This window comes from Phyllostomus hastatus, unplaced genomic scaffold, assembly GCF_019186645.2.
Source record: "Phyllostomus hastatus isolate PE091 unplaced genomic scaffold, TTU_PhHast_1.1 phas_scaffold_387, whole genome shotgun sequence".
Classification (NCBI taxonomy): domain Eukaryota; kingdom Metazoa; phylum Chordata; class Mammalia; order Chiroptera; family Phyllostomidae; genus Phyllostomus; species Phyllostomus hastatus.
Window position 1 is genome coordinate 1,848,184 of NW_025334027.1, and position 27,214 is coordinate 1,875,397.

Consider the following 27,214-nt stretch of genomic DNA (forward strand, 5'->3'; position numbering starts at 1 on the left):
TGGTCTTTGGTAATAAGGACTTCCCTGCTAGGCTGCACTGGTCGTTGTCGCTGAAATAGAAATATCGCTCAATAAATGCTTATGGGACGAAGGGCAGTCAATGCACCAAGTGTAATTGTTCCGCGCCAGGATGCCCCTTTGGAGGTGCGCTCTGAGGGCCATAATTAACAGCGTCTCCTGATGCGCATGCGCGCTGCTCGCCGCGGATTCAGTGCACGAGCTCAGGCGTGAGGAGCGCAGAGGCACCGCACCTACCGCGCACTCACATACAGAAGTGAACCCATCAACCTGGGCCACCGTCGCTTTGCGCACGCGCCTTTTGAGGTAGCGGCGCGTTTCCCGCCTGGCCAGGGGGCGTGACGCCACGCGCAGCTTGATGACGACACCGCGGCGCCGGGTAGCTGAATGGTAGCCGCAGATGAACGAAACTATGGACTCCACAGGTGAGTGAGTGGCCAGAGCCACGCGCAGGATGGTCCCGTGTCCTGGCAGCCTCTCCGAACTTCCGCCGAAGCTGTCTCAGTTCCTCCGCGAGCCCCGGATTCGGGCCGGCAGGGGAGCCGGGGGTCCGGGCTGCGCCCTCCTGCCACCTTCCCGCGCGGCTCGCCCATGCCGTCCCGGTGGGTGCTCGGTTAACGTCCGTTGAACGAGTTGGGAGGAAGGAGAGCTTCGAGTTAAAGTTTAGTCTTGGACTCAGCAAACCGTGTGGGAGCAAGAGCTGGGTGTGAGTCCCAGCCCGAGCCTTCTTCCCCGGAGGCTCGATTTTTTTTGAGCCTCAGTTTCCTCACCTGTGGTAGCTTAGAGCAGCTAGGGGGAGTCCTTGGCAGGAGCGTGATGTGATGTGCTTGGCAAGATCGGCAACCGAGGGCTGCCGCCCCCGGAAGAAACCCCCAGACAAGGTCCGAAGCAGCTCTTGCAGAAAGTGGTCTTTGAAGTGGTGGGATGAAGCAAACGCTGGGTGCACAGTGCAGAAGGGGGTCATGGGGGGCGCCTGCCTGTGGCAGGGCCAGAGAACAGACGCTGCCACCCTTGGAAAGACCCCTAGTTTGGCGCCTCTGGCCTCATTCCTTCAGGCCTTGCCTCTGCAAGCTTCCTCTGAGCAAGGAGGTGCTTTTACCTCATCTCTAAAACTCTGCCCTTTGCAAACAGTTCAGGATTTTATAACGCTTGGTCATTTTGGAATAGCTCTCTTGGCCATTTGATTTAGGACTGAGGTGTTTTATGTGTTTTAAGTCTTTCTTAAAACTGAAACAATTAGTTTAAGAGTTGAGCCCTGGCTGGTGTGGCTCAGTGGATTGCGTGCTGGCCTGTGAACCGAAGGGTTGTGGGAGGGATTCCCGGTCAGGACACACGCGGGGGTTGTGGGCCAGGTCCCCAGTTGGGGGTGTTCGAGAGGCAACCAGCTGATGTATCTCTCACACTTCGGTGTTTTTCTCCCTTTCTTCCTCCCTCCCTTCCCATCTCTCTAAAAGTAAATAAACAAAAAAAGACTTGAGAAAAACCTTGGAAGTCTTTGTATTGCCAAGTGGCAGATAGGCTCATCTGTCAACCCCTCATCTGCCTACGCAACCCCCTTGCACCCAGCCACTCCCCACCCACGTTAAGCTGTGACTTGCCCCCTCAGTGCCCTTACTCAGGCTGTGGGCAGGGCTGTGCCAGGAAAGCCGTCAGTTATCCCATCCTTGGAACGAGGCAGGCTTCCTCTCTATGCAGTCACGTCTGGATTATTTCATCTCTTGACCTGAGCGGGCAGAGAAGTAGGAGTATGGAGAGCTGCTCCTGACTCTCTGGTGGCCAGACCAAAGGCTCCTGTGGCAGGGCTTGTTCATCCCTCCCTTCATTCTCCTAGAGCACAGGTAACAGGGGAGACTTACCCACCTGTCTCTGTGAGAGATGGGTGGGGGGGGTCTGTGTATTTGAATGTTGGTTCTGCCATTTACCAGCTTGGTGAGAGCCAGGGACTTGCCTTCTCTCTGCCTCCGTTTCCTCATCTGTACTGACCTTGTAGGGTTGTTGTGTGGATGTATTTTCTTCTTCTTTTCTTTTTCTTTCTTTCTTTCTTTTTTTCTTTTTTTTTGCGTAACGAACTTAGCAGCTTAAAACTTCACCCCTTTATTATCGCACAATTTTATAAGCAGGCTTGGAATTCTCGGCTTAGGGTCTCACAAGGCTGAAATCAAGGTATGGGCTGGCTTTGCTCTTATCTGCATGCTCTGGAGAAGTATCTCCTTCCATACGTATTCAGGTTGCTGTCAGAATCGAGTTCTTGGGAGTTGTAGAACTAAGGTCCCTGTCTCCGTGCTGGCTATCAGCCAGAACGTCTGTGTTTTATTTTATGGTCCACTGACCTGACCCTTTAATGGTGTCTGTGAAGTCCCTTCACAGCAATACCTAGATGAACGTTTGATTGAATAACCAGGATGGGCACTCGAAGGGCTGCCTTTAGAATTCTGCCAAACACCGAGAATTAAGTGAGAAATACATGGTGAACCCCTAGAACCAGGCCTGACATGTAGCAAGTACTATACAGGTGTGACCACGAGTTCCCAAGGATTCACCACCACGGAGTCGGCTCTGACGCTGGCTGCTGTAGACCACATGAGAACAGCATGTTTATAATGCGTGGGGCATGGCAGTGCAGTGTGTGCTGAGTTACACACACATTCTCCTGGGCATTGTGAAGCAATGCAGTAAGTATTCTGTGGTTGACCAGGTGTTGAGATTTCATCCTTGTTTTTCCACAGTGGTTTCCTAAGACGGCCATTTTCAACTCTCCACAGGAGGCTGCTATGGCGTTCCCTCACCTGCAGCAGCCCAGCTTCCTGCTGGTAAGTATCAGGTGCCCCTGTGAGTGCCCCTGTGAGTGCCCGCGTAATGATAGTTCCAAGCTGGAGGACTGGAGAGTTCTTTCCACTGGCTTAAACTCCGCAGTGGTTGTTTGGGGGGCGTGTGATGGAAGTAGCACTGCACTCGGGGTTGAAATCCTTAGGCTGCCTCTGCCGGACCTTGAATTTGCTCACCCGCTGGAGCCCTGGTTTTCTCATCTACAAGGCGAGTTGATTCAGATGCCATTTTCCCCTGCTTCTTGGGGCATGAGGAAGAGCAGCGACTCAAAAGGATGTACATTTGAATTTTTAAGTATTGTAAATTCTTACACAAAAGAGTAGTAATTACAACTGTCATCAGTGAAAGATAGCAGGACACCACTTTGCTGAGGGCGACCAGGCCCGCACTGTAAATATTAATCATGATGCGGAGAAGTTGAGCGTGAGGCAAATGTCAGTGGTAAAAGTTTCAGATTTCAGTTCCCAGAAGATACTTCACATAAACATTTCTTTGGAAGGACGTTCTTCCTCGGTGAACTCACTTGGGCCGACAGAGCCAACCCTGGCCTCTACAGCCCAGGTCGTTGGCTCTGACTGAGGCCCCGGGGACTCCACCCTCGTCTGGAGGTGGACAAGGCCTCAGATAACTCTTTGCTGAAACTCGGGCACTTCCTCTCGATCTTCATTTGTGCAGTGGCTTCTTGGTGTAGTCAGGATTTGCACACCCCATGACCTCAGGTAGATTCCTTCGCTCTGCCCCTGAATGCCTTCTGCTCTTTCCGTCGCCTTCGTGATTAGTGCCAGCACCTGGCTGGAGCCATCTGCGGTTTTGAACCTGCCTGTTTCTTCAGGTTGTGAAGGTTCAGTAGGTTCATTAGCTACTGAATAAAGGATAGTTTGGTTAAGGGTTTAAATGGCAATAAAAGACACCCTCATTTCATTGGACATTCCTACCGACAATCACAGTTGTGTGAACCGTGGGTGGGCAGTTACACAGGGAATTTCCAGTTCTTGCACACACACCTGGTGGATACTGTGGTCTGTGAGGGGAACCCTGCTCCCAGGGGCCTCTCCTGGGTGTGGGACTGACCCCCTGCTTATGGGTCAGGCAGAAGTCGATTTTATTTGATAACGTGCAGCTCTTTGAGGTAACTGGCGATGCTTAACAGAGGGTGCTGAGAAGCAGGCCTCACAGTTGCTGGTTTAGAGGGCATGGGACCTCAGCCTCTTTTCTAGTAGCATCCTTTAAGTCACTGACATGTGCGTGACCGGATGTAGGAGGTATTAGGGAATCAGGCCGGTGGTATGCGTCTCACTCCTGAAGTCCAAGCCTGCCACTTGGGCTTCTGTTTTGACTCCAGCCGGAATATCATCAACAGCCGCCAAGCGAACATGCTCATGATTTTTTTTTTTTTTCCGGTTTCTTCCCCTAGGCTAGCCTCAAAGCTGACTCTATAAATAAGCCCTTTGCACAGCGGTGCCAGGACTTGGTTAAAGTCATCGAGGATTTTCCAGCAAAGGTACAGCTCTGCTAGCTGTGGTGTCTCTTCGAGGCACGTCTCATGGCGTGTCTCTCACTGCCCTTGAAAATGTTGTTGCAGACCCCGGTTCCTACCCCCAAGCACTGCCCTGTACGGAGGCCTGACCTGGCACTGTCACTGTGACGTTTGCAGACACATGTAAACGTGTGACCGTGTAGACCAACGTTTTTCCCTTATGGACGCTTCCATCTCACATGGGGTGCTTGGCAACGTCCAGGGACAGTTTTAGTTGTCACATGGGGTTGGTGCTACTGGCATTGAGTGGTAGAGGCCAGGCGTGCTGGTAAAGCATCCCATAATGCACAGGACGGCCCCCAGAACAAAGTGTTCAGCTGAAAATGTCAGCAGTGCCGGAGGTGACAAACACTGATGTGAGCACTGAAAGTGTGTTTGTATCACCCCCAGAAATGTCCAGTAGTAAATGGGGTAAGTTCAAGAAGCCAGCCTGGAAAGGCGCGACTGCCAAATACATGGTGGCAAGTCTCGGTTTCAAGGGCTCACTTTGAGAAAGAATGTTGCCACCTTTTATAATAAAGCTCCCTTCAGATCAGAAGTTTTTGACATTTTTTTAAAGATTTTATTTATTTTCTAGAGAGGGAAGGGAGGGAGAAAGAGGGAGAGAGAGAAATATCAATGTGCGGTTGCTGGGGGTCATGGCCTGCAACCCAGGCATGTACCCTGACTGGGAATTGAACCTGCGACACTTTGGTTCACAGCCCGCGCTCAATCCACTGAGCTGTGCCAGCCAGGGCTAGTTTTTGACATTTTGAAGGAACTTTAAAGACGCTGACTTGTGTAACCGGCCCAGATAAGAATCTCAGTATCTCATGGGGCCACTGTGAAGGAATCCACAGCTTCTGCGCCTGTCGGTGGTGCAGCGTGCCAGGGTCCCTGAGGGTGCCGGGCTGTCCGTGGGCCTTTGGCCCAGGGAGTGACATCCCCAGAGGTCAGGTCCAGCTAGGGAAGTGGGCAGCGCGTGGTGCAGGGCTGGAGCTGGCACGTGGCCCAGCAGTGGGCTAGTGGACACTGTCCGCAGCAGGCCTGGCCGAAGCCCAACTCGCACACTGTTTCAGGAGCTGCATGCCATCTTCCCGTGGCTGGTAGAGAGCATTTTCGGCAGCCTGGATGGCGTTCTCCTCGGCTGGAACCTCCGCTGCTTACAGGGACGCGTGAGCCCTGTAGAGTACAGCCTCGTGATGGAATTTCTAGACCCTGGGTAGGTAGGTTTGTCGCCTGAGGAACTGGATGTGTCCTCTGGCAACCCGATTTTTAAATCACTGTATTTTTCAAAGTTAAGAAACCAGTCAAAGCAAAGTGGTCTGCGGTTCATTTGCCCTGTTCTTGTTGGTTTAATTTCATGTTCAGTGGCCCAATGATGAAGTTGGTTTATAAACTTCAAGCTGAAGACTATAAGTTTGATTTTCCTGTCTCCTACCTGCCCGTAAGTAAGCCGTGGGGGTGAGAGCTGTGCTTGGGGCAGAGAGCCCTAACCAGTGGCTGCAGGGGTGGTGGGTGGGCAGGGCCCTTGAGGTTTGCGGGTCTTTATGAGGAGGACGTGAAAGATTCCAAGTAAAGACTCTTTGGCTCAGGTGCTGTGCAGAGCATAGTGCTGTTCCCACGGGCAGGGTCCGTGTGCTGGCTGCCTCCTCAGCAGCTTTCCCAAAGGGCTGCGCCACATGTGGGGCGCCGTGCCTGCCTGCGAGCCTGCCTCCCTCTCCCCACAGGGCCCCGTGAAGGCGTCCATCCAGGAGCGCGTGCTCCCTGACAGCCCTCTGTACCACAACAAGGTCCAGTTTCCCCCTGCCGGGGGCCTCGGCCTGAACCTGGCCCTCAGTATCCTTTGCTGGTCCCATGGGCAGGGAGGCTGGGGTGGCCAGCACAGTGCAGGGGTTGGGGTGGTGGCCCAGCAACTCTGCCGTTTGCCCCCTGATGCTGCCTTCAGATCCGTTCGAGTATTACATGTTCTTTTTCGCTTTGAGCCTCATCACTCAAAAGGTATAGAAAGAATTCCTCTCAGCAGAGCGATTTTCTGGAGACCCTGTGAGGGGTGGGGGCCATGGCCCTGGGCTTTTGTTTTCATCCAGCAGGGGGAGCTGGGGACCTGCCTGGGAGCCGGCTGCCAGCCTTTCTTTGCCTTCCGTTTCTCCTCTTCCCTCCTTGCCTCCTTTCTCTGGGTTCTCCTCTCCCTCCTCTGGCCTTTGTCCTTCTGGCCATCCTCACAGAGGGGAACAGTCGGGTGGGCGGACTTGACAGGTGATGTGTGGTGACCTAGGCACCAAGAGTGGCGGGTGGGGCTTCCTGCAGGAGGTACCCGCTGGACATTGGGACGGGTGGGACTGCGGGTTTCGTCAGGCTGTCTGGTGGGAGCTTTTCTCAGGCTGTCTGGTGGGAGCTTTTCTCCTGACACCACCCTCGGTGCTTACGGGCTGGCCGCGGCACAGCCCACATCCCACGTCCCAGGGCCTTCGTGTGATTGCTGGGCTCAGCAGCCTGGGCTGCTGCCCAGAGCCACACACTGACTCAAGTTTTGTTTCCCAGCCACTCCCTGGGGCCCTCCACGTCCGTACTTCAGACTGCGCCTATTTCATCCTGGTGGACAGGTACCTGTCGTGGTTCCTGCCCACAGAAGGCAGCGTGCTCCCCCCGCTCTCCTCCAGCCCAGGGGGGCCCAGTCCCTCCCCAGCTCCCAGGTAGGCTCTCTGGCTACCCTGGCCCTTCTGCAAGGGAGCGGCCTGGTCGGTAGGCATTGCTCATGGGACAGTGGTGCCACTCCTTGTCCAGGGCTCCCTGCTGTTTCCTATGCCTGAGATTCCCCAACCCCAGCTGCCGTAGCACGGACCAGAGGGCAGGGGTGAGCAGGGGATCTGTGTTTTGGCTTTCAGTGGCCATCCCTGGTCAGTGGTCAGGCCCTGTGGCTGCAGGGCTCTACTGTGAGAACAGGCTACATTCTACCCATAGCGACCCTCTCCATGCGCAGCAGCTAAGCCCTACCCTGAGGTGGTGAGAGGGTGGCAGGTGACTCAGAGATGCACACTGGTTGAAGGTGCTGGGCTGGTAGTTCTGGAAAGAAAGACCTTGTAGGCAGTCACAGAAGGGTTGACCTGTGGGCAAGTAAGACTGTCGTACATCACTTAATGACGGGGATACATCCTGAGAAAAGCGTCGTCAGTGATTTCATCGTGTGCAAATGTAGAGTGCACTTACACAAGCCTCAATGGTGTGAGCTACTGCACACGGAGGCCGTGTGGTGCGGCCTGTTGCTCCTAGGCTGCTGCATGCACAGCACATCACTGAGTGCCGCAGGCAATTGTAACAGGATAGGTTCGTGTGTCTAATGTAGAACAGGGGCCTGGCTGGGTGGCTCAGTTGGTGAGAGCCTCGTCCCGGTGCGCCACGGTGGCGGGCTCCACCTCTGGTCAGGGTGCACAAGAGGCGACCAGTGAAAGCGTCAGTAAGTGGAACGACAAGCCCATGTCTCTCTTTCTCGTTCTGTCTCCCTTCCTCTGTCTAAAAATCAATTGATAAAGAAAAGGATTTAAAAAGTAAACATAGAAAAGTTAAAATGTGGTATAAAAGGTGACACCCCTGCATAGGGCACTTCCCCTGCTTGGGGCTTCAGGACCGGAAGTTCCTCTGGGCGGGCAGTGAGTAGGTGGTGAGTGAAGATGAAGGCCTAGAACATTACCGTGCACTGTCGTCGGCTTTATAAACTCTGTACACTTAGGCAACGCTGAACTGGTTTTTTAAAAACAGCCCAGTTTAAAAAAAAAGAAACAAAAGGAGACCAAATAATAGTGCAGTGTCGCACTCAGAGACCCCTAGGCCGCAGAAGCCTCCCAGCTGCGTTGTAGCCGTCAGGAGGCTGCCGCTGAGTGTGTGCACTGTGGGCTCTTTCCTTTTCTTTAAAGCCTCACGCATGTGTGAGTCACCCTCGCTCAGGGGCCACGCTAATGTTCTCTGGATTGGTCCAGTTTTAGTAGACGTGCCACTGAAGTGAGCACGCGCTGTGTTGTTGGCCAAAACATGACGTGAGGCACGACTGTAGTGGGAATCTGAGAGCTCCAGACCCTGGTCTTGGCCTGAGCCAGAGGTCCTGGGGTGGAGAGCCTTTCGTGCCGGTCTGAGCAGACTGGACTGTGCTGAAGGAGTGTGCACGGCCGGTTTCAGCCCTAATGTGACCTGGGGTCTTTGAGCTGACCCTCCGCAGGAGACCGTCCTGCCCCAACAGCCGCTGCCTGCGCTCCTCTGATCCTCCCCCGCCTCGCTGGCCCACTGCTTCCCTGGGAGGCGGCAGGCAGGCTCTTTCTTGCACATGCTGGCCTACTCCACACCTGGTGCGCGCCGTACCCCAAGCTCACGTGTGTGGACAGAGGCACCCAAGGAAAGGGGGGTTGAAAGGGGAAGGGGGGGACTTGGGGTGGGCCAGATTCACGCCCTCTCAGAAAGGCAGACTGCAGCTGCCAAGTGGTTTTCTGGCCCTGATTTTGTTTCCTCGTCTTTACATATTTAAGATTTACAAAAACAGGTGCTATTTTTAGACCCTTTGTGGGTCTACAGAAGTTCTTTATATTATGCATAGACCCAGATCTCTAAATTGTTTTTATCCTGTATTTATATGTGTTTTTTCTGGGCCCTTAAGTAAGTTACAGACACGATGCCCATTATCTCCTGATATTTCAGAGTGTATTTCCTAATAGCGAGTTCACTCCTTCGTAACCACAGTACTTATATCCAAACCAGGGAATAAGTATTCGTTCAAGGCCACTATCTAGTCCTCAGGCCCCACTAATAGCTGTTACCTGGCCAGGATGCAGCGTGGGGTCACTTACTACATACAGTTGTCTCTCTAGTCCTCTTCAGTCTGGAACTGAATCTTGATCTTTCCTACCTTGACACCTTTGAAGCATGAATTCTAGGTGTGTGTGGAGTGTCCTTGACCTGGCTTCTCAGTTATTTTCTCAGGTTGAGCATTGTTTGGTAGCAGCACTGGCCCTGGGGGCAATGGGCCCCATTATTGGCAGCATTAGCTCGATCACTGGGCTAAGGGGGCGTTGGCGTGTTTTCCTGCTGCAAAGTTAAGTGCTTTGTGCCTAAATTCATTGAAAAGGGGGGATTTAATGGGAAGATACAGACTCTGCAGTTATCACTGGTGTTAGCAACCCCTGGCCAGATCAGTCATTAGTACGAGGGTTGCTAAGTTGTGCTTTTTTTTTTTCATTTTCATCACTTCTGTGTTGATTAGGGACTCTCGTCTTTCCATTATTTATTTGTATATATCAGCACGGACTCGGGGGTTGTCGTGTGATTCAGTGGGTTGTAGCTGTTCCTGTGCTCATTGATTCTGATGTCCAGGTCGCCCCTGGTGGTGCCAGTGGGGGCCCCTAACAAAGGCCTGTGTCCGTGTCTCCCTCAGGACACCAGCCATGCCTTTCGCTTCCTACGGCCTCCACCACACCAGTCTCCTGAAACGACACATCTCTCATCAGACATCTGTGAACGCAGACCCTGCATCCCATGAGATCTGGAGGTCAGAAACTCTACTGCAGGTGAGGACCACAGCGGCTCTTCCCTGCTTTCATTTCAGATAAACGGCTCAGCCACCTTCTACCCCAGAGGGCAGAGGCTTGAAGACCTCTGTGACATTTAGAACACAGACGGGAAGAAGCTTACCCACCTGCCTAACCTGTATCTCATTGGCAGTGTTTGTCATCCCAGGATGCCCTGTCCACCCAGATTTGTTTGTTTTTCTCGTGGTGGTGTAAGCAGTGCCCAGTCCTACAGCTGCCAGTGGGTCTGTGTGAATGCTCTCCCCACCCCCACCCCACCACACTGACCCACTCCCGTGTGCTTAGTGGTGCTTTCTGTGGTCACTGTCCTGTGGATATTAAATGTTGCCCCGGCAACATTTTCATGATGCTGAATAGAGTTCTTTGAAGCCGTCACCTTGGTCAGCAGGCAGCCCCCAGCCCTTCTGTGTCCCGGGTCCACCTGGGAGGTGGCAGTGCACCTTGTCTGCCCTTGCGTGGCTCCAGCTTCTCCTGCAGGCTTGGTCCGGCTCACTCCCGCTGCACAGTGCCGGCCACCGCCCAGGCCTGGCTGTCTCACCTTGGATAGTGAGGTCCAGCTGGTTCTGACGCAGGATTCTGCGGCTGAGTTGGTAACAACAGACATTGTTGGCATTGTGGAATGTGGATAAGACGGGATTCTGTCCCTCCCATCTTGTGTGTAACTCTTGGTGTGTGGGTTGCTGTGTTTTTAGAGGCTTCTATGTTCTTGTCACAGCTGGGAGGTGGGACTGCTGGAATCCATCTTCCCTGTTCCCCAAGGAGCCTGGTGCTTCAGTTGGCTCCTGGTCAGTGTGGACTGTGGGCTCCGCTGGCCCGGGGCCGTGGCAGGTGACCACGGCATGGCCTTACAGGACAGCACTGGAGGGGTCTGTCCTAGACTGAAATGCTAGTGCTTTTTTTTATTAAGCTTTTTTCTAAGTTACAGTAAAATACATATAACATAAAATTTACCATCTTAACCATTGTTTTAAGGGTCTAGTGTAGTGGTGTTCAGAAAGTGTGCAGCCATGTAATGCAAGAAATAGAAACATTTGTTGAAGATAAAAAATACAAGAAATATATACATAGGACAATGACACTTCAGTTCCCTTCAAAGTAGGTGCCCTGGGACCTCACACAGTTCTCCTGGCGTCTCTTCCACTGTTCAAAACACTGTGAAATCCTTTGTTGGAGTCACCATCAGCTGCCCCGTCGTATTTTCCTGAATCTCATCAATGGACTGAAATCTCTTCCACGGTGGCTGCATCATTTCACGTTCCACCAGCAGTGCATGAGGGTTCCAGTTATTCCCCTCCAATGCTCATTATTTTCTGCTTTTTTGTCAGAACCACCCTAGTGGATGTGAGGTGGTGTTTCACTGCAATATTGATTTGTGTTGCTGGAATTATTAGTGGGATTGAGCACCTTTTCTTGTCCTGTTGTCTGTTTGTCTATCTTCGGAGAAATGTCTGTTTAAGTCCTTTGCCCATTTTTGAATTAGGTTTGTTTGTTTGGTTGGTTGGTTGGTTTTTGTTATTGCATTTTAGGCATTCTGTATATATTTGGGGCATTAATCCCTTATCAGATATATGAATTACAAATATTTTCCCCCATTCTGTGGGTTCCTTTTTTAAAAAATATTTATTTATTTTTTTAGAAAGAGGAGAAGGGAAGGAGAAAGAGGGAGCGAAACATCAATGTGTGGTTGCCTCTCATGCTCCCCCTACTGGGGACCTGGCCTGCAGCCTAGGCATGTGCCCTCACTGGGAATCAAACTGGCAACCCTTTGGTTTGCAGCCCGTGCTCAATCCACTGAGTGTAGGTTGCTCTTTTACTCTCAATAATATTTTTTGATGCACAAAAGTTTTTCATTTTCATGAAATCTAGTTTGTCTGTGTTTCCTTTATTGCCTGTGGTTTTTAAGTCATGTCTAAGAAACTATTGCCAAATTCAATGTCATGAAGGTTTCTCCCATACTTTCTTCTAAGAGTTTTATAAGTTTGGCTCTCACATTTAGGTCTTAGATCCATTTTGAGTTAATTTTTGTCATGGTATTAGGAAAAGGTCCAGTGTCATTCATTTGCATGTGGATATCCTGTTTTTTCAGCAGCATTTGTGGAAAAGACTGTCCTTTCCCCCATTGGAGTCTTGACACTCTTGCTAATTCATTTGACCAGCTGATGCTCTTTTGCAGGTTTTTGTTGAAATGTGGCTTCATCATTACTCCTTGGAGATGTATCAAAAAATGCAGTCCCCTCATGCCAAGGTATGTCACCACAGTTTTTCTTTCCATCTCCTGCTCTGGTCCTGGTGTGTCTAGTCAGCCTGCTACTTCTTGTCCTTGGTGTCAGTTAGTTTCCAAGGGCCATGGGACCCCTGATGGTAGGGAACAAGCCTGCCACCAGCCCTCACTGAGATGCTGCATAGCAAGTGCATTTTGTTGTGTGGCGGGCTCACACCAAGGGCTGGAGGCCTGTCCCCTTTTGGGTCCTTCCGAGCCATGTCCAGAGCCCCCTTCCCAGTAGCGGAAGCAGATGAGGTGGTGGTGCTTGCACTGTAGGGGGGCAGGGGAGCTGCTGATGCTCCTGGGTCCCCCCCTACCATCATAGCGCCTCTTCCTGCTGAGGGGGCACCCAGCAGACACCCACTACCCTGGTTCTCCACCTCCTCCAGAGCATCCGCAGGCTTTTTTGTTGGTTGGGGCCTGACCCCCTCCTGCATGTGGCCTGGCCTGTTTCCTCTCCTTGCCTTTCCCCCTTCTTTGGCTGGGCCGCATACTCATGTGCAGAGGTGTGGAGGGGGTCGAGACCCTGGCACCCTCCTGGGGTTGCTGTCCCTGGGGCCCATGGCCCACTGGCCCATCAGGAACAGAACGGTTCTGTTCGGTTAGTAAGGTGGGCACTTGGGTTCGTGCTCTGAGAGACTGCAGTGCATGGCTCCTTAGACTTGGCTTCTTCGTCACTGCCAGACAAAACCCTCACAAGGTTCCTTAAGAATTAGGACATGGGGTTTGTTTAAAAATGGGAAATGGCCCTCTGTAACTTTCCCTCTGTGATTCTGAGAAGAAGTGGCAGTTCTGTTCCTGCTGCAGAGTCTCAGCAGCCAGTTGCGTGGCCCCACTGCTTTCCGTGTGGAGGGCTGGGGTGCGGCCCCCCCATCACTGTTCTTCTGAAGTGCAGGGCGCCCCGAATCCCCTTCCCTGATGTCACACAGGAGGAGGAGGGGAACGGGGGCTCCATTCCGGGCTGGTCCTCTCATGTCACAAAACTCTTGCGCTGCCCTTCCTGCTTCCAGAGTGGACTCTGCATGTTCCTGGCTTCCTCGTGGGATCCTGGGAGGCTCGCTCGCCCTGTGCATGTGGCTTGGTCTTGCAGAGGCAGAAGCCACTTCACTGCGTTGCCTTCCTGGTCTGCTTATTCTTGGGTCTTCTGAGCCAGTGGAAACACGCCCACTTTAAATTTTAGCAGATGTGTGAGGCAGAAAGGCCTTTCTGGGCTGTCACCTGTGAGGATTCTGAGTCCACGTGGGGAAGGGGCAATAGCCTGTCCCTGCTGGGATGGGGGGGCCTTCCTCTTCTCCCCACATTTGCTTCCTCTTGGTCAGACCACGGGGTGGGTAAGAGCTGCTCAGAATGGCTGGGAGCAGGTGGTGGGGAGGGCAACAGTCATTCCCACCAGGCACCCAGGGAGATTCAGCCCTTTGCCTCCTATTGAGGTAGAAGAACAAAACCTGAAAAAACGGGGTGTGTCAGAAGCCGGGCAAGACTGCTGTGGAGGTCTGCTCCATCTGCACCATATGGAAATCATGGTGAACGCTTGTTTTAGGGAAGCAGTTAAGCGTATCTCCCGGAAGTCCCCCAGTGTGTCCGTGGCTGGGCTGGGTGCAGCGATGCATGCTCGCTCCCTGGAGGCCTGGCCTCCACCCCACCCAGCTTGCTGAGTGGCGCTTCTGGAAGGGCAGTAAGGATGGCTACAGCCCTGCAGGCTGGTGTGGGGCTGCCCTGTGTCTCCACAGGCCAGGGCAGGGACCCAGTAGGAAAACTGTGCCCTGAATCCTCACCGAGAACTGCAGCTGAGCCCAAGGTCTGGCCCAGAGGAAGGCTGTGAGCAGCTAACACCCCCTTGCTGTGCTCCTTCCCGTCCTTGCTCTGCGTGTCTCTGGCTGTGCCTGTCTCCTTGGAGTCCGGCACACTCATTCTGCCCTCTCCTGTGTGACGCACGCTGCTCAGGCACGGCCCTTGCAGGGGAGGGTGTGTGCTGGGACTGCCTATGGGCTTGGCTGATGGAGGGCTGCTTTCGCGGGGAGGCAGGGCGGAAGGTCCCAGGGTGGGCCAGACAGCATGCTTGCTCAACTGTCATCCTCGTGCCCCAGGCTCAGGGCTCCAGCTGCCTCTGGGAATGTGTGACCGTAGCCAGATTCTTGCCATCGGGACTGATGAAAGTCTCCATGTATCTGGAGGCTGGGGGCTCCTGGTGAGGTAGAGGCTGGTCTTCCCAGAATTAGAGCCAGGGAGCATTTGTGCCTCCTTTAACCGTATCCAGAATGTCCACTGTGGAGGGCATTTGGCAAGGCCTGGAGGGCTGAGCCTGCACTCACCTCTGTGCCGCCTTTCGGAACCAGCCACCGTCAGGACAGAACACTGATTGGATCTTAGACACATAGGGAGTGTGCTGGTAGATTTCTTCTCGGGGCAACCCAGGGAAGTCCAGTAAATTAATATTTTTGTGTTCTCAGCAGGAAGGTCTCCATCTAGAACTGGCTCCTAAAAAAGTTTCTTTCCTGAGCCTCGGGCCTTCAGGGCCTTGGTGGTTGGCTGTGTGTCCCAGCGAGGCGCCTGGGTTCCTGGCGGGCTGCAGCGTGCATGCGCAGTGCTAGCAGGGTCAGGGGAGAGCGGGAGCCTCTGGAAGGAAACTGAGTCAGGCCGGCTTCAGGGAGCTGGAAGGGCCCTCAGGCCCCAGTGACCTAGAGGGTCTGTCCACCCCTCCGCTTGGCAGGTGCCACTGGGAGGGGCTTGGTCTGGGTTGCTGAGAGGGTGGTCTCACTGGCCTGAGGTTGGTGGGCCGTGATTATTAGGATTGTCACTGACGTGCTTTTGTTTTTTGTTTTTTTCTCCTTACTTCTGGGCTTTCACTTTTTCTTTCTTTCCCCACTCTCCCCTTTCCCTCCCCTTCTTCCACCCTGTCTGGCTTCTGTGTTTTGTTGTCTCAGCTGGAGGTTCTGCACTACCGACTCAGTGTCTCCAGCGCCCTTCACAGCCCTGCCCAACCCAGCCTCCAGGCCCTCCACGCCTACCAAGTACTGGCTACTCTTGATCTGTTCCGTTTCACCCCTGCCCTGTGGTGTAAACCACAGAGCTCATATCAGTGCAGTGGTAAAGCGAGGGCATGGCTGGGAGCCTGCTGGGGCTGCTACAGAGACCTTGTTCACACAGAGCAGGGTCCTGGGGCTCAGGGGGGAGCCTGGCCTGGCCTCCAGGTGCAGAGTGGCCAGGGTTTGGGATGTGCAGCCATGTGGCAGGGAGTGAGGCACAGGATCCCTGCTGGCTGTGGGGTCATCAGATCTGCCTGGCCAAGCCTCAAGGCAGCTGAGGTGTCACAAGTTCTCAGGTGTTGTGGGGGCTCCGTGCTTGGCCCTGATTCAAGGGAGCGAATATCTCTGCCTGTGCCGTGGCCTGCCTCACCCTGCAGTGCAAGCCTGGTACTGAGGAAGTGACCGAGCACGCAGGGGCCCAGGGGCCATGGGCGGTGCACCTGCTGACCCGAGCCTCTGTGTGAGGCAGAGGGGCAAGAGAACTCTGGGCTTGGCCCTCTCGCCTGGAGATGCGGTCGATCCCTGCACAAGTAGGCCTGGCCTTCTACAAGCTCAGCCTCTTGTGGACGCATGGAGTCCTCCACAGGTGGACAAGAGTGAGCTGTGACCTCACGAAGATTGTGGTCTGCTTAGGCAGAAATGACCAGTGTGACAGATTTGTGGTCAGCCCTGCAGGGTGTTTTCTCATAGCTCACTCAGGTATGAGATGAGCCCAGAAGTCTGGGCAGAAACGGCCGAATGGTGTGTGTGGAGCCATGCTCACAGCCAGGGCCTGTCTGTTTCACACAGCACTGGATTTGAACTCAAGGTACAAAATCTTGTTTTGCTGGGATGGAATAGTCAGCGTGCAGCACATAGCAGGGTTTCTGCTCAGAAGCAGCAGCAGCTGCAGTGAGAGGGGAAGAGAATGTTCCAGAAGGTTTAGCATGGGCCAGCTGACCACAGGAGTGGGTGCCGCTCCAGCCTGTGTTGGGAGGATCTCACTCAGCTAAGGGAAGGATCCCTGGAGAAGTGCCTGGCTGCACTCACTCCACAGCCAGGGGCTGAGAGCCCTGGACTGGGCTTTGGAAAAGTGTCCTTAAAAGGTGGAGGAGGCCACCTGCAGCTGTAGCCAGAGTCCTGCGGGGCTTTGGCTCAGGAGGGTGTGGAGTTGGAGGAAAAGACTGACTTGACACACCTAGAGGGAAGGTAGCTGAGGGGATTGCGGTGTGATTGCTGGGGGCCTGTGGCGGGGAGCCTGGCTCTCCAGGAACAGCAGGAAGGACGGGTGGAGAGAGAGTGGGCATCCCAGTTCCCCTGTGCGTGTCCTTGGAAGGGTGAGCAGCCAGGAATGAGAAAGGGGAGGGCTCTCGGCCGGGAGTTACAGCCTGGAATTGATGCCCTTCTAATCTTTTTTAATCCTCACTGAGGATATGTGTATGGATTTGAGAGAGAGAGAGAGAACCACTGATCAGCCACCTCCCATATGCAGCTCAGCTGGGGGGATCCAAGCTGCAATCTAGATACATGACCGGGAATGGAACCTGCAACCCTTTGGTATATGGGGCAATGCTCCAACCAACTGACCCACCCGGCCAGGGCCCAATCTTATTATTGTTAAATAGTGCAAAATCATTGCATAAAGGCTTAAAAATGCAGATAAGCAGAAGAAAATTAACTTCTGCTCCATAGTATCATCCCTAGATGTAGGAACCTGCAAGGCGTGTCATCTTGGCCTGTGGTGGCATTTCCATGACGGAGAGCTGTGTAGACAGTGCTGGGAGCAGAGCCCAGCAGGCTGGCTTCCTGAGCCCGTGGGGGTCTGTGTCACTGGGTGTGCCAGGAGGTGGGGCCTGTACCAGCCTCAGCACCAGCCTCAGCACCTCTCTGCGTTGGGATGAGGCTGCCAGACCTCTTCCAACAAGTTTGTTGAGAACCTAGAGGGCTGGGGGTGAGTGTGGGGAGAGGAGCATGTCAGCCTGGACAGCCAGAGTGTGTGGAGTGGGGGCAGTGGGTCCTGCCTTCCCATGTGTCCTCTGTCACTCAGGGGGCTCCACCCTGCACTCTGCCCCTGAACAGCCGGCAAACAGGCTTTTCACTCGGGTCTGGCTCTCAGAGATCCTACAAGGACTCTGCATCAAGCATTCGGCTCACGAGATGGCGGGTGGTCTGGCCTTTGGGGTTGCGCTGACTCCAGGTTCATTATCACGGGGAGGGCTGTGTTCTGGAGGGGGAGCAGCAGGAGGAACCAGGGAGTGCTTCACCTGGAAAAGGGAAGCCATGGGCCACAGCGAGCTGTCTGCACGTACCGGGGAGGCAGGGGAGTATCCTGAGTCCAGATCCCAGGTGGGATGCTGGCCTGCCCGCCCCCTGCTCCTCATCCTCTGGCTGGCCAGGAGGCGAGGACCCCTCACGACCTGGATGGACAGCCATGACAAGGCACCCACGGGGGGTTCAGATAAGGGGTTCGAAGCGAGCAGGGAAGCACTGGGCCAGCTTGTCTGCTTCAGCAGCTGCCCCAGGGCATGCTGCAGGCTTTGCAACTCTTAGCCAGTCTCAGACCCCATGGCACTGGGGTCATCAGTGGGCGGCAGGCTGGGTGGGGCCCCAGATGGTCCTGCTTCCAGCCTGGCCCACAAATCCTGTGGGGAGAGGAGAGAGATGGGCCCTGGTGGGACGTGGTCAGACCTGGGGGTTCTATCTCAAAAGGATCTGGATTCTGACACCATGCCCCTCTCTACCTTAGGAGTCATTCACACCCACCGAGGAGCACGTGCTGGTGGTGCGCCTGCTGATCAAGCACCTGCACGCCTTCTCTAACAGCCTGAAACCTGAGCAGGTCTCTCCCTCCGCCCACTCCCATGCTACCAGCCCCCTGGAGGAGTTCAAACGGTAGGTATGGGGCTGTGTGCCAGGCCGCTGTGCTTCTGCCTGCCTCCATGTCCTCCACACATGTGTTGCCCATGGTGACCTCTCCCCAGGGCATGTGGGCTGGGTGAGCAGAGGCGTGTGAGGCCTCCGCAGGGTGGGTCAGGTGGGCAGTCACTGTGTCCCTTCCTGGCTCTGTCTCCTCACCCCCACCCTTGCCTCAGAGGTGGGTGGGGGCACCCAGCTGCTTCTCTGGCTTTCATGGCCTTTCTCTCCAGGCCAGCCCTCTCTGGTGGAAAGGGCCATGCTAGCGAGGGAAAGGCCCTGTCTTGTCCCTCTTGTCCCTTCCTTCCAAGTGGCAGGCAAAACCCATGGGCTGGGAAGGCCTTCACAGCAGGGCGGATCAGTTGCCACAGGAGTGAGTTCTGTACGGGCCCCTCCCCCTCCTCAGGCAGGGAGAGGGCTGGGGCCGTGAGCCAAGCTGACAAGTACAGGAGCCACACTGTACGGCCACCTGCGTGCAGTGTGTCCTTGGGTTGTTCCCTAACCTCTCTGAACCGCAGTCTCTTCCTCGGAAGAATGGGGCTAAAAATACCAAGTCTCCCTCCCAGGGGGTGCTGAGCCGCTGAGGTGCCCAATTCCTGTCCTGCAGGGCCGCCATCCCGAGGTTCGTCCAGCAGAAGCTCTACCTTTTCCTGCAGCACTGCTTTGGCCACTGGCCCCTGGATGCGTCGTTCAGAGCTGTGAGTGTGGGTCCTGTCTCGTGTCACTGAGCTGTGCGGGGCCCCACTTCTGAAGGGATATTGAGAGGGTTAAACATCCCAGGGGGGCACTGAGTCCCTCCAGTGCCCTCTGAGGGGAGTGCAGGCAGAAGCCAGAACCTGGTGGCCCCCAGCCTACTCCAGCAGAGTGAAACCCCGCAGCTGGAAACGTGCTTCTGCTCCCATGAGCTGTCTCCTGGGCCAGACGGCCCAAGGATCTGGCCCAGAGCCTGTCCCCAAGCCTGTCCCCCACAGCCCACTTGTGTGCACACACGTCTCACAGGTCCTGGAGATGTGGTTAAGCTACCTGCAGCCCTGGAGGTACGCGCCCGACAAGCAGTCTCAGAGCAGTGATGGCCAGGCTCGCTGCGTGTCAGAGAGATGGTGAGCCTGGCACCCTGCCCTCCCCAGGACAGCTGCTCCGGGGGCCTCCTGGGGCTCTCCTCCCAGGTCCTGCACACTGGGGGCACTGGCTGCCCCTCCTTGATTCTGCTGTGCCTTGCCCGGGCCCCGGGGTTGGTTTCCGTGGAAATAGCAGTCACCCACTTCCCCTCTGTCGCCTTGCCATTATTGTCTCGCTCCGAGGTATGTTCCTGCTCATCCCCAAACCTCCCTCGGCAGCTCTTTCACAGCAGCCGCCGCACTTCCCCGACATCTCCCGGGCGGCCCCATTGGCACCTCCGGTTGCCGCCTCCTGCCCATCCCTCGGCCACCCTGGCGGCCTTGGCTCTCTCAGAAAGGACCTCATTCTGGGGAGGATCCTTTGTCCTCAGTGGGCCTACATCTTGCCGGTCTCTGTCCTGCCACCTCCTCTGCCACCCCCAGACTCCCACAGCCTCCATTCTTGATACCTCCATGAGGTCATGACTGGGGAGAGGGGGCAAGGACCATGTGGCCTTGCCCCCAGTGGGAGATCTGGCCCCTGACTAGTGGCCCGGTCCCCAGGGCACCCTTTGTGCAGGAAAACCTGCTGATGTACACCAAGCTCTTCGTGGGCTTCCTGAGCCGTGCGCTGCGCACCGACCTGGTCAGCCCCAAGAATGCGCTCATGGTGTTCCGAGTGGCCAAGGTCTTTGCCCAGCCCAACCTGGCTGAGATGATCCAGAAAGGTAAGCCCTTAGCCTTTGGAAGCTGCACTTACAGGGGGGACTACCAGACCCTGGATGTGCCTCACGGTTGTAGGGGGCCTGGCAGGGAGTGGCGTGGGGAGTCCTGGTGCCCAGCGGCAGGGTGGAGGTCCGAGCCTGGCTGAACCCTCCTTCCCCGTAGCTCAGCACGCTGGGCTAGAGTCCGGTGTCCCCGGCAGGAGGGGAGCAGATCCCTGAGCTGTCTGGCTGGTGACGCGTGGCATTCTCGGTCCTGGTCCTGCTTTCATTGAAGCCCGCTTTGTTGGGCGTTAACTCCCTGTGCTGTCTCTTGGCAACTGTTGGCCTTCCAGCTGGGCCCAGCAGGGGCTCTGGGAGCTTCCGGACCTGGGCCCTTTCCCTGCATGGTCACTGCTCTTCAGAAACCTCAGGAGGCACTTAGGGAGCTGGCCAGTGGTAACTGGGTATTTTGTGTCCTTGGAATCCGAAGCCAGACCTGTGTCCTGCCTTCCAGGCGAGCAGCTGTTCCTGGAGCCTGAGCTCGTCATCCCCCACCGCCAGCACCGGCTCTTCGCGGCTCCCACGTTCCCCGGCAGCTTTCTGTCGTCTTGGCCACCGGCCGTCACCGACACCTCTTTCAAGGTGAAGAGCCACGTCTACAGCCTGGAAGGCCAGGACTGCAAGTACACCCCGATGTTTGGGCCAGAGGTCCGGACACTGGTGAGTGCGTCTGGGCTCCGCCAGCTGCAGGGCCGTCCTGAACCCCTGGGACAGCGAGCCAGAGAGGGTGCACGCATTTGGGGGACGGAGGAAGGTTAGGTGTTGAGTACACACTGTTCCTCCCCCTCCCCTGTTTTGTTCAGTGAAGTCTAGTTTATCTCTGATAATAGAGGCAGTGTTTGTTGGAAATTTTCCACATTTAGAATATGCATCTTAGTTTTTCAAACTCTTCATTAAGTGGAGGGCACCCCTCCTGGCCCCTGGCAGGCTCCCCCGGGGTGGCCTGCTGCTCTGTTGGTGGCTGGCTGTCATGAAGCGGCCCCGCCAGAGCTGGCTGACCTCCCGTCTGCCCTGCAGGTGTTGCGCCTGGCTCAGCTCATCACGCAGGCCAAGCAGACAGCCAAGTCCATCTCCGACCAGTGTGGGGAGAGCACAGCCGGTCGCCCCTTTCTGTCATGGCTGGGCTTCTTCTCGGACACAAACAGCTCCTACCCAGCCAATGACCTGGACGACATGGGACAGGACAGTGTCCGCAAGACAGACGAGTACCTGGAAAAGGCCCTGGAGTACCTGTGCCAGATGTTCCGAGTATGAGCCGTGGGGCCGTCCCCTCCCCGCATTGGGTCCTGTGGCCATTGTCCCACTGCTCAGCCACGGGCCGGGGCCCAGCATGGGTTCTGCCATAAGGGTTCCTGGGCCTGTGTGGGAGACACTGGCCTGTGCCTGCAGCGCCATGTCTGGGTCCCATCGTCGTCACTGTGAGGGGCCCAGTGGGTTGAAGACAGTTTCCTCCCTTCACCTGGAAACTGAGAGCAGGTAGTTTCTCTCTGGCAGCTCAGTGAGGCCCAGCTCGCCCAGCTCACTCTCGCCTTGGGGACGACTCAGGATGAGAATGGCAAGAAGCAGCTCCCCGACTGCATCGTGGGTGAGGACGGACTCATCCTCACACCCCTGGGTCGGTACCAGGTAAGGCCCACGTCCCAGAGGGGCCTGGCTCTCCGGGCCACTCCAGGCAGCATAGCTGGGGGTCTCACCGGCCTGTCCCCATCTCCCATGAGCAGAGGTGACTCTGCTGAGTTGTTTGCAAAGGTGTGTTTCCTGGACTGCTCCTGGGGCTCACCTCTTCTGCTGCTTCTAGATTATCAACGGGCTGCGAAGGTTTGACATTGAATACCAGGGGGACTCAGAGTTACAGCCCATCCGGAGCTATGAGATTGCCAGCCTGGTCCGCTTTCTCTTCCGGCTGTCCTCCACCATCAACCACAGGGTGAGTGTGAGTGGGGGGCTGCATCCTCACCTCTGTGCCCCTTTTGTCTTAGAGCTGTGAGGAGGGGCTGGGTGGGAAGTGTGGCCCCTGCCTGCTGCCCACTTCCCTGTGCCTCTGTCCACTCTAGTTTGCAGGCCAGATGGCAGCCCTGTGCTCCCGGGCGGACTTCCTCGGCAGCTTCTGTAGATACCACCTCATGGAGCCTGGGCTGGCTAGCAGGCACCTGCTGAGCCCCGTGGGGCAGGGGCGCACGGCCAATCGTGTCCGGGGCCCCAGGCTCAGCCTGCGCTTCCTGGGCAGCTACCGAACGCTGCTGTCGCTGCTGCTGGCCTTCTTTGTGGCCTCTCTGTTCTGCATCGGGCCCCTGCCCTGCGCCCTGCTCCTCGTGCTGGGCTACTTCCTCTACGCCGCGGCCATGACACTACTGACTGAGCCGGGCAAGCCGCACCAGCTCTGACCACAAGCCAGCCACTGTCCCCACATGGCCCTTCCTGTGTTCGCGGAAGTCCACCTCCGAGCCTGAGCCGGGTCATCTTCACACTTCTGGGGGGCGCTTTCCCGTAGCCTCCGAAGCACTGGGAAGAGACCCTGAAAAGAAGGTGTGCAGGCCAAGCTCAGCCCAGAAGGGAGCAGTGTCCAGGGGCCCCCGAGCTGGCGGGACAGGAGCAGTCCAGGGCCCGGCCCCTGGGCCTCCCTCCTCCCCGCAGTCAGAGGCCCCGCAGCGAGATGGCTTTCCAGGCCTTTCTCTTTTTCACCTGCGTCAGGATTTAGCCATGTGAAGCCAGGGCCCTTGAGGTGGGCAGTGTGACATGAGTCTCCTCTCCCCGGGTGACACCAGACAGTAGCTCAGCCTCTGGCTGCAGAGAGGAATCACAGATCCGAAAAGAGATTGCTGAGGAAATTAAGTGATGGTTCTTCAATTCCTAATTTTAAAACTAAGTTTTGCCACCACACTTGGCAAAGCAAGGGTCAGTCTGCGTTCTAGCAATTCGAAGCTTGGGCCACACAGTTCGGCTTCTGAGGAGAAGAGACTCTTTAGGAGCGCAGGTGCTGGGGGCGGGGGAGGGCGGGGCAGCGCTTCGCCCCCTTCCTGCAGGCCCCACGTCAGCAAGCACTTCGCTCAGCGGTGGCCGTGCCCCCACCTGGCCGGATAGGACTCTCCTCCCCTGCGGGCATAGGGGACAGGACAGGACCTCCAGGTTCATTCTGCCAGCCTCTGGTCTACAACCAAAGATGACCAAAAGCATTGTTTGTACCTTCAATAAAATCAAGTGCACAAAGATAGAATCTTTTGATACCACTTCAGTATTCAAATTACACAACGACATGTTCGCTGTCAGAAAGCCTCACGGGGCTGGCGCCCTTCGTCGCACAGATGGCACACAGGAGAGGGCAGCTGTGTCTGGTGCGTGTGCTGGTGGTGGTTGTCCTGAGGTTCTCAAACCAGCAGTTGGGCTGTGTGTTCCAATGTAAACTGGCATTGGGTGGCCTGTGACTGAAAACCCCGTCAGACTTGTAACTGACTGTGGGTGTGAACACACCCATTCTCAACCCTGAGTCTTGCAGTGCCTGGGCTCAGGCCTCTGGGTGTCCTGCTGTGCCTCACCCGGGGTCAGGGGGTTCACTGGAAGCAGCAGCGGACAGGCGGGTGCAGGCAAGTGGCTGTGATGCAGGCTGGGCCCCAGAGGTTTGGGTGTGCAGGCCACGTGGGCCTCCACCAGCTCAACCCCCGAGATCCGTCTCAGCTGTGAGGACTTTGCCTTCTATTCCTCGGCGGGTCAGAGTCGGCTTCAATGTGGGAAAAATCTAGTGATCCTGGAACACGTGTTGCACTTTCTGTGGCGTCTGGAAGTTCAGGGGGTCACACTGCCGCTGGGAACCGAGCTGGACACATGGCCCCACGTGAGCATCTTCCCAGGAGTGCCCTGGCCCGAGGTCGGAGCTGACAGAAGACTGGCTGCTGTTATCAGACTCCAGAGGAGAGATGAAGCCTCTGCCCGCTGGTGGGCGGAGTGAGAGATCAGTGGCGCCATTTCCACACCACACCCCCTTCTCAGCTTCCCCTGACAGAAGTCCATCCCTGTCCACATCTCTCTCTTCCTCTATTTTATCCTCACCCGAGGAAATGTTTTCTTACCGATTTTAGAAAATCATCGAGTAGCTGCCTCCCCTATGTGCCCCAGCCAGGGATCAAACCCACAGTCTTCTGATACATGGGATGACGCTCCAACCAACTGAACCACCCAGCCAGGGCTCTCTTATTCCTATTCCTGAAAACATTCGCCAACACCTCACTCTGTTCCACATACACATCCATCAGCTATGAACAGCCACCTGCTATGTGCACCCTCAGCTGTGCTGGGGATGCTGAGCAGGCAGGGTCCCCGCAGCTCTGGGACCTCCTGGCGCAGAACCAGGAAGAATGGTAAGGTCAAGAGAGGGACTCGGTTCTGATGGTCAGGGGCCTGGGAGGTGGCATGGAGGAAGCAGATGGCACACACGGACAGGGATAAATAATATATATTACTGTAATGTACATTACATTTCTATATACTGCAGTTATTACATATAAATGACACGTAAACAAATTATAAATTGTATTATTTATACATTTATGTATATTCTTATTTCTCCTAGTTGTTTAAACTGCATTTGCAGTTATGCATCCGAGTCCTCTTCCAAAGAGCGCTGAGCCACTGCGTGGTGGTGCCGGTAACTTGGAACAGAGTGTCCCCAGCCCTTCCTCTCACCCCTGTAGCATTGCTGTCACTCATTTCACTTATCGATGGGCTGTAACTACTAAATCTAAATGTTTCGTTGCTATTATTATTTTGACCAAACTGTTATCTGTTCAATTAATGCGAGAAAGAAAATATTTTACTTTTGTTTATATCTTCTCTAGTGCTCTTCACGTAGAAACAAGTTCCGACTTACGTTGCTTCTTTCTGAAGAACATTTCTTGCAAAGCAGGAGATGTTACAAACTTGAGATGACAACTTGTGACAAAGTCCCTCAATTCTTATTTAAGAACACATTATTCATCTCTCACTTTTGAGAGGAAATTTAGGCGGATAACCAGTACTGTACATTGGTGGGTTTTTTCCTGCAGTGCTATAAATACTCACCTCCACTCTGATTGCTCGCATGGTTTCTGAGACGTCCAGTATAATTTTATCTTTGATCCTTCATAGGTGAAGTTTTCTTTTCTCTCTTTCTTTCAACATTTTAATTTTCTGCAGTTTGACTAGGGTATGCCTAGGAGTAGGATTCTTTGGAGTTTATCCTGCTTGGTGTTCCCTGGGCTTCCTGGATATTATGATTTGTTGTCTTTCATTAATTTTGTGAAATTACCAGTTATTGCTTTAAATATTTTCTTTTCCTTGCTCTCTTCTGATATTTTCATTATGCATATTTTTCATCTTTTGTTAGTCCCAGAGGTCTTGGATAGTCTGTTCTCTTGCATTCATTTTTCTCTTTGCATTTCCATTTTGGAAGTTTCTATTTACGTATCTTCAAGCTCTCTGATTCTGTCCTTGGCCATGTCCAGTCTACTGATGAACCCATCAAGAACATTCTCTCTTTTTTATGCCCTGACTGGTATGGCTCAGTGGATTGAGTACCCACCCACCTACGAGCCAAAAAGTCACTGGTTTGATTCCCAGTCAGGGCACATGCCTGGGTTGTGGGCCAGGTCCCCAGTAGGGGGTGTACGAGAGGCGACCAATCTCACATGTCCTTTTCATTCTGAGAGTTTCCATGTCTCTGCTAACATACCCATCTGTTAATTCATGTTGTCTACTTTTTCCTTTACAGTCATTAGCATATTAATCAGTTTTAAATTTCATCTCTGCCACATGAGCCTTGCTCTGATGCCTGCTCTGTCTAGTCAAACTGTGTGTTTCTTACCTTTTAGTATGTTCTGTAAATTTTGGCTGAAAGTTGGACATCATGACCTGGCTGGTGTGGGTCAGTGGGTTGAGCACTGGCCTGTGAACCAAAAGGTTGCTGGTTCAATACCCAGTCAGGGCACATGCCTCGGTTGCTGGCCAGGTTGGGGGCGTGTGAGAGGCAACTGATTGATGTTTCTCTGGCACATGATGTTTCTCTCCGTCTCTTGCTCCCTTCCCCTCTCTCTAAAAATAAAATCTTAAAAAAAAAAAGTGGGACATGATGTACTGGATACAAGGAACTGAGGTAAATAGGCTTTCAGTGTGAAGTTCTTTGTTTATCTGAGTAGGGCTTAGTTCATGTTCACTGTTTGCTAAAATCACTGGTGTCAGAGGCACAATGTTCTCATGCCTTTGTTTTTGTCTTCTCTATTTGGGTTTTACTATAGGCTTATTTTTAAATTAAGGCTGAGCGGAGCAGTTCTTTCACTGTTTCCCTGTTTGTGCTTTTTAAAGATTTTTATTTATTTTTTGGGGGGGAAGAAGAGAAGGGAAGGAGCAAGAGAGGGAAACATCATTGTGTGGTTGCCTCTCACACATCCCCCACTGGGGACCTGGCCTGCAACCCAGGCATGTGCCCTGATTGGGACTCGAACCAACCATCCTTTGGTTTGCAGCCCACACTCAATCCACTGAGCTACACCAGCCAGGCCAGTTTCCCTGTTTTTATACAGAACCCCTGTTGATGTGGTGGAGAGAGGGGGAAGGTGATGTGGGCTAGATTTAGGTATTTCCCTTCCCCCAGGTGAGTTGGTCTCTGCTAAATTCCCAGTCAGTTTAGCTCTTAGGGTGTTTTTTATTTTTGGCGGGGGGTGGGGGGCAGAGGCCTAGTAAAGAACAAAATGTTGTGAGCGTATTTCAAAATGGCTACTTTCCTCTCCTTGTGCTGGGACCACAAGGAGATTTTTCTTCATTCTTCCCTGTAGAACATGGTAGAGCTCCTGGAGGCTAAACTCACCAGTGTGAGGGCCTGGTAAGACTGGGCCCTCCCCTTGGATTTTTTAACTCCCAAAGCGAGCTCCAGTGAGCCGTGCCAGCAATTCATCGACGACAGTACAGACTTTCCCACGGGTTCCCGGGAGGTCTGGCTCCAGTGAGCTCTGGCTCTCTGTGTCCAGCCGTCTCTCCAGTTGTGGGCCAGTCGTTTGCCCTGTGACCTCAGTCCTCTGATGGATCTAAAAGTTACTGGTTTTTGGTTTGTTCGGCTTTTTTCTTTTTGTGTTGATGGGAGTGACAACTTCAAAGTTCCCTATATGCCAGACCAAGAAACCAGAAGTCCAGATATGTTTTTAGTTCTAGGATATCCTTTTAAAAACAAACCCTGAACGTTGAGGCCCGGTTGGTTGGTCATTGTCCTGCAAAGCA

At 54.4% G+C, this 27,214-nt stretch overlaps 1 protein-coding gene and 1 non-coding gene across 3 annotated transcripts; one reads left to right on the forward strand and one right to left on the reverse strand.

Annotated features, from left to right (window-relative positions):
* Positions 1–2: 2 nt before the first annotated feature.
* SMPD4 (sphingomyelin phosphodiesterase 4) lies at positions 3–23,186 on the forward strand. 2 transcript variants are annotated; one of them, XM_045819788.1, is made up of 20 exons: positions 3–443; positions 2,745–2,828; positions 4,259–4,345; positions 5,440–5,582; positions 5,732–5,807; positions 6,091–6,199; positions 6,309–6,361; positions 6,905–7,056; positions 9,780–9,912; positions 12,107–12,178; positions 15,121–15,207; positions 17,948–18,093; positions 18,722–18,812; positions 19,114–19,214; positions 19,776–19,939; positions 20,430–20,635; positions 20,993–21,223; positions 21,470–21,601; positions 21,774–21,902; positions 22,030–23,186. In XM_045819788.1, the coding sequence occupies exons 2-20, from the start codon at positions 2,790–2,792 to the stop codon at positions 22,357–22,359; spliced, it is 2,481 nt and encodes an 826-aa protein (XP_045675744.1). In that variant the 5' UTR covers positions 3–443; positions 2,745–2,789; the 3' UTR covers positions 22,360–23,186. The 2 variants fall into 2 exon arrangements, with proteins under 2 accessions (XP_045675744.1, XP_045675745.1); XM_045819789.1 differs by lacking the exon at positions 15,121–15,207.
* Positions 8,261–8,367, reverse strand: LOC123806674. Its single transcript, XR_006783523.1, has one exon. It is a non-coding gene; the product is annotated as a U6 spliceosomal RNA (small nuclear RNA).
* Positions 23,187–27,214: the final 4,028 nt, after the last annotated feature.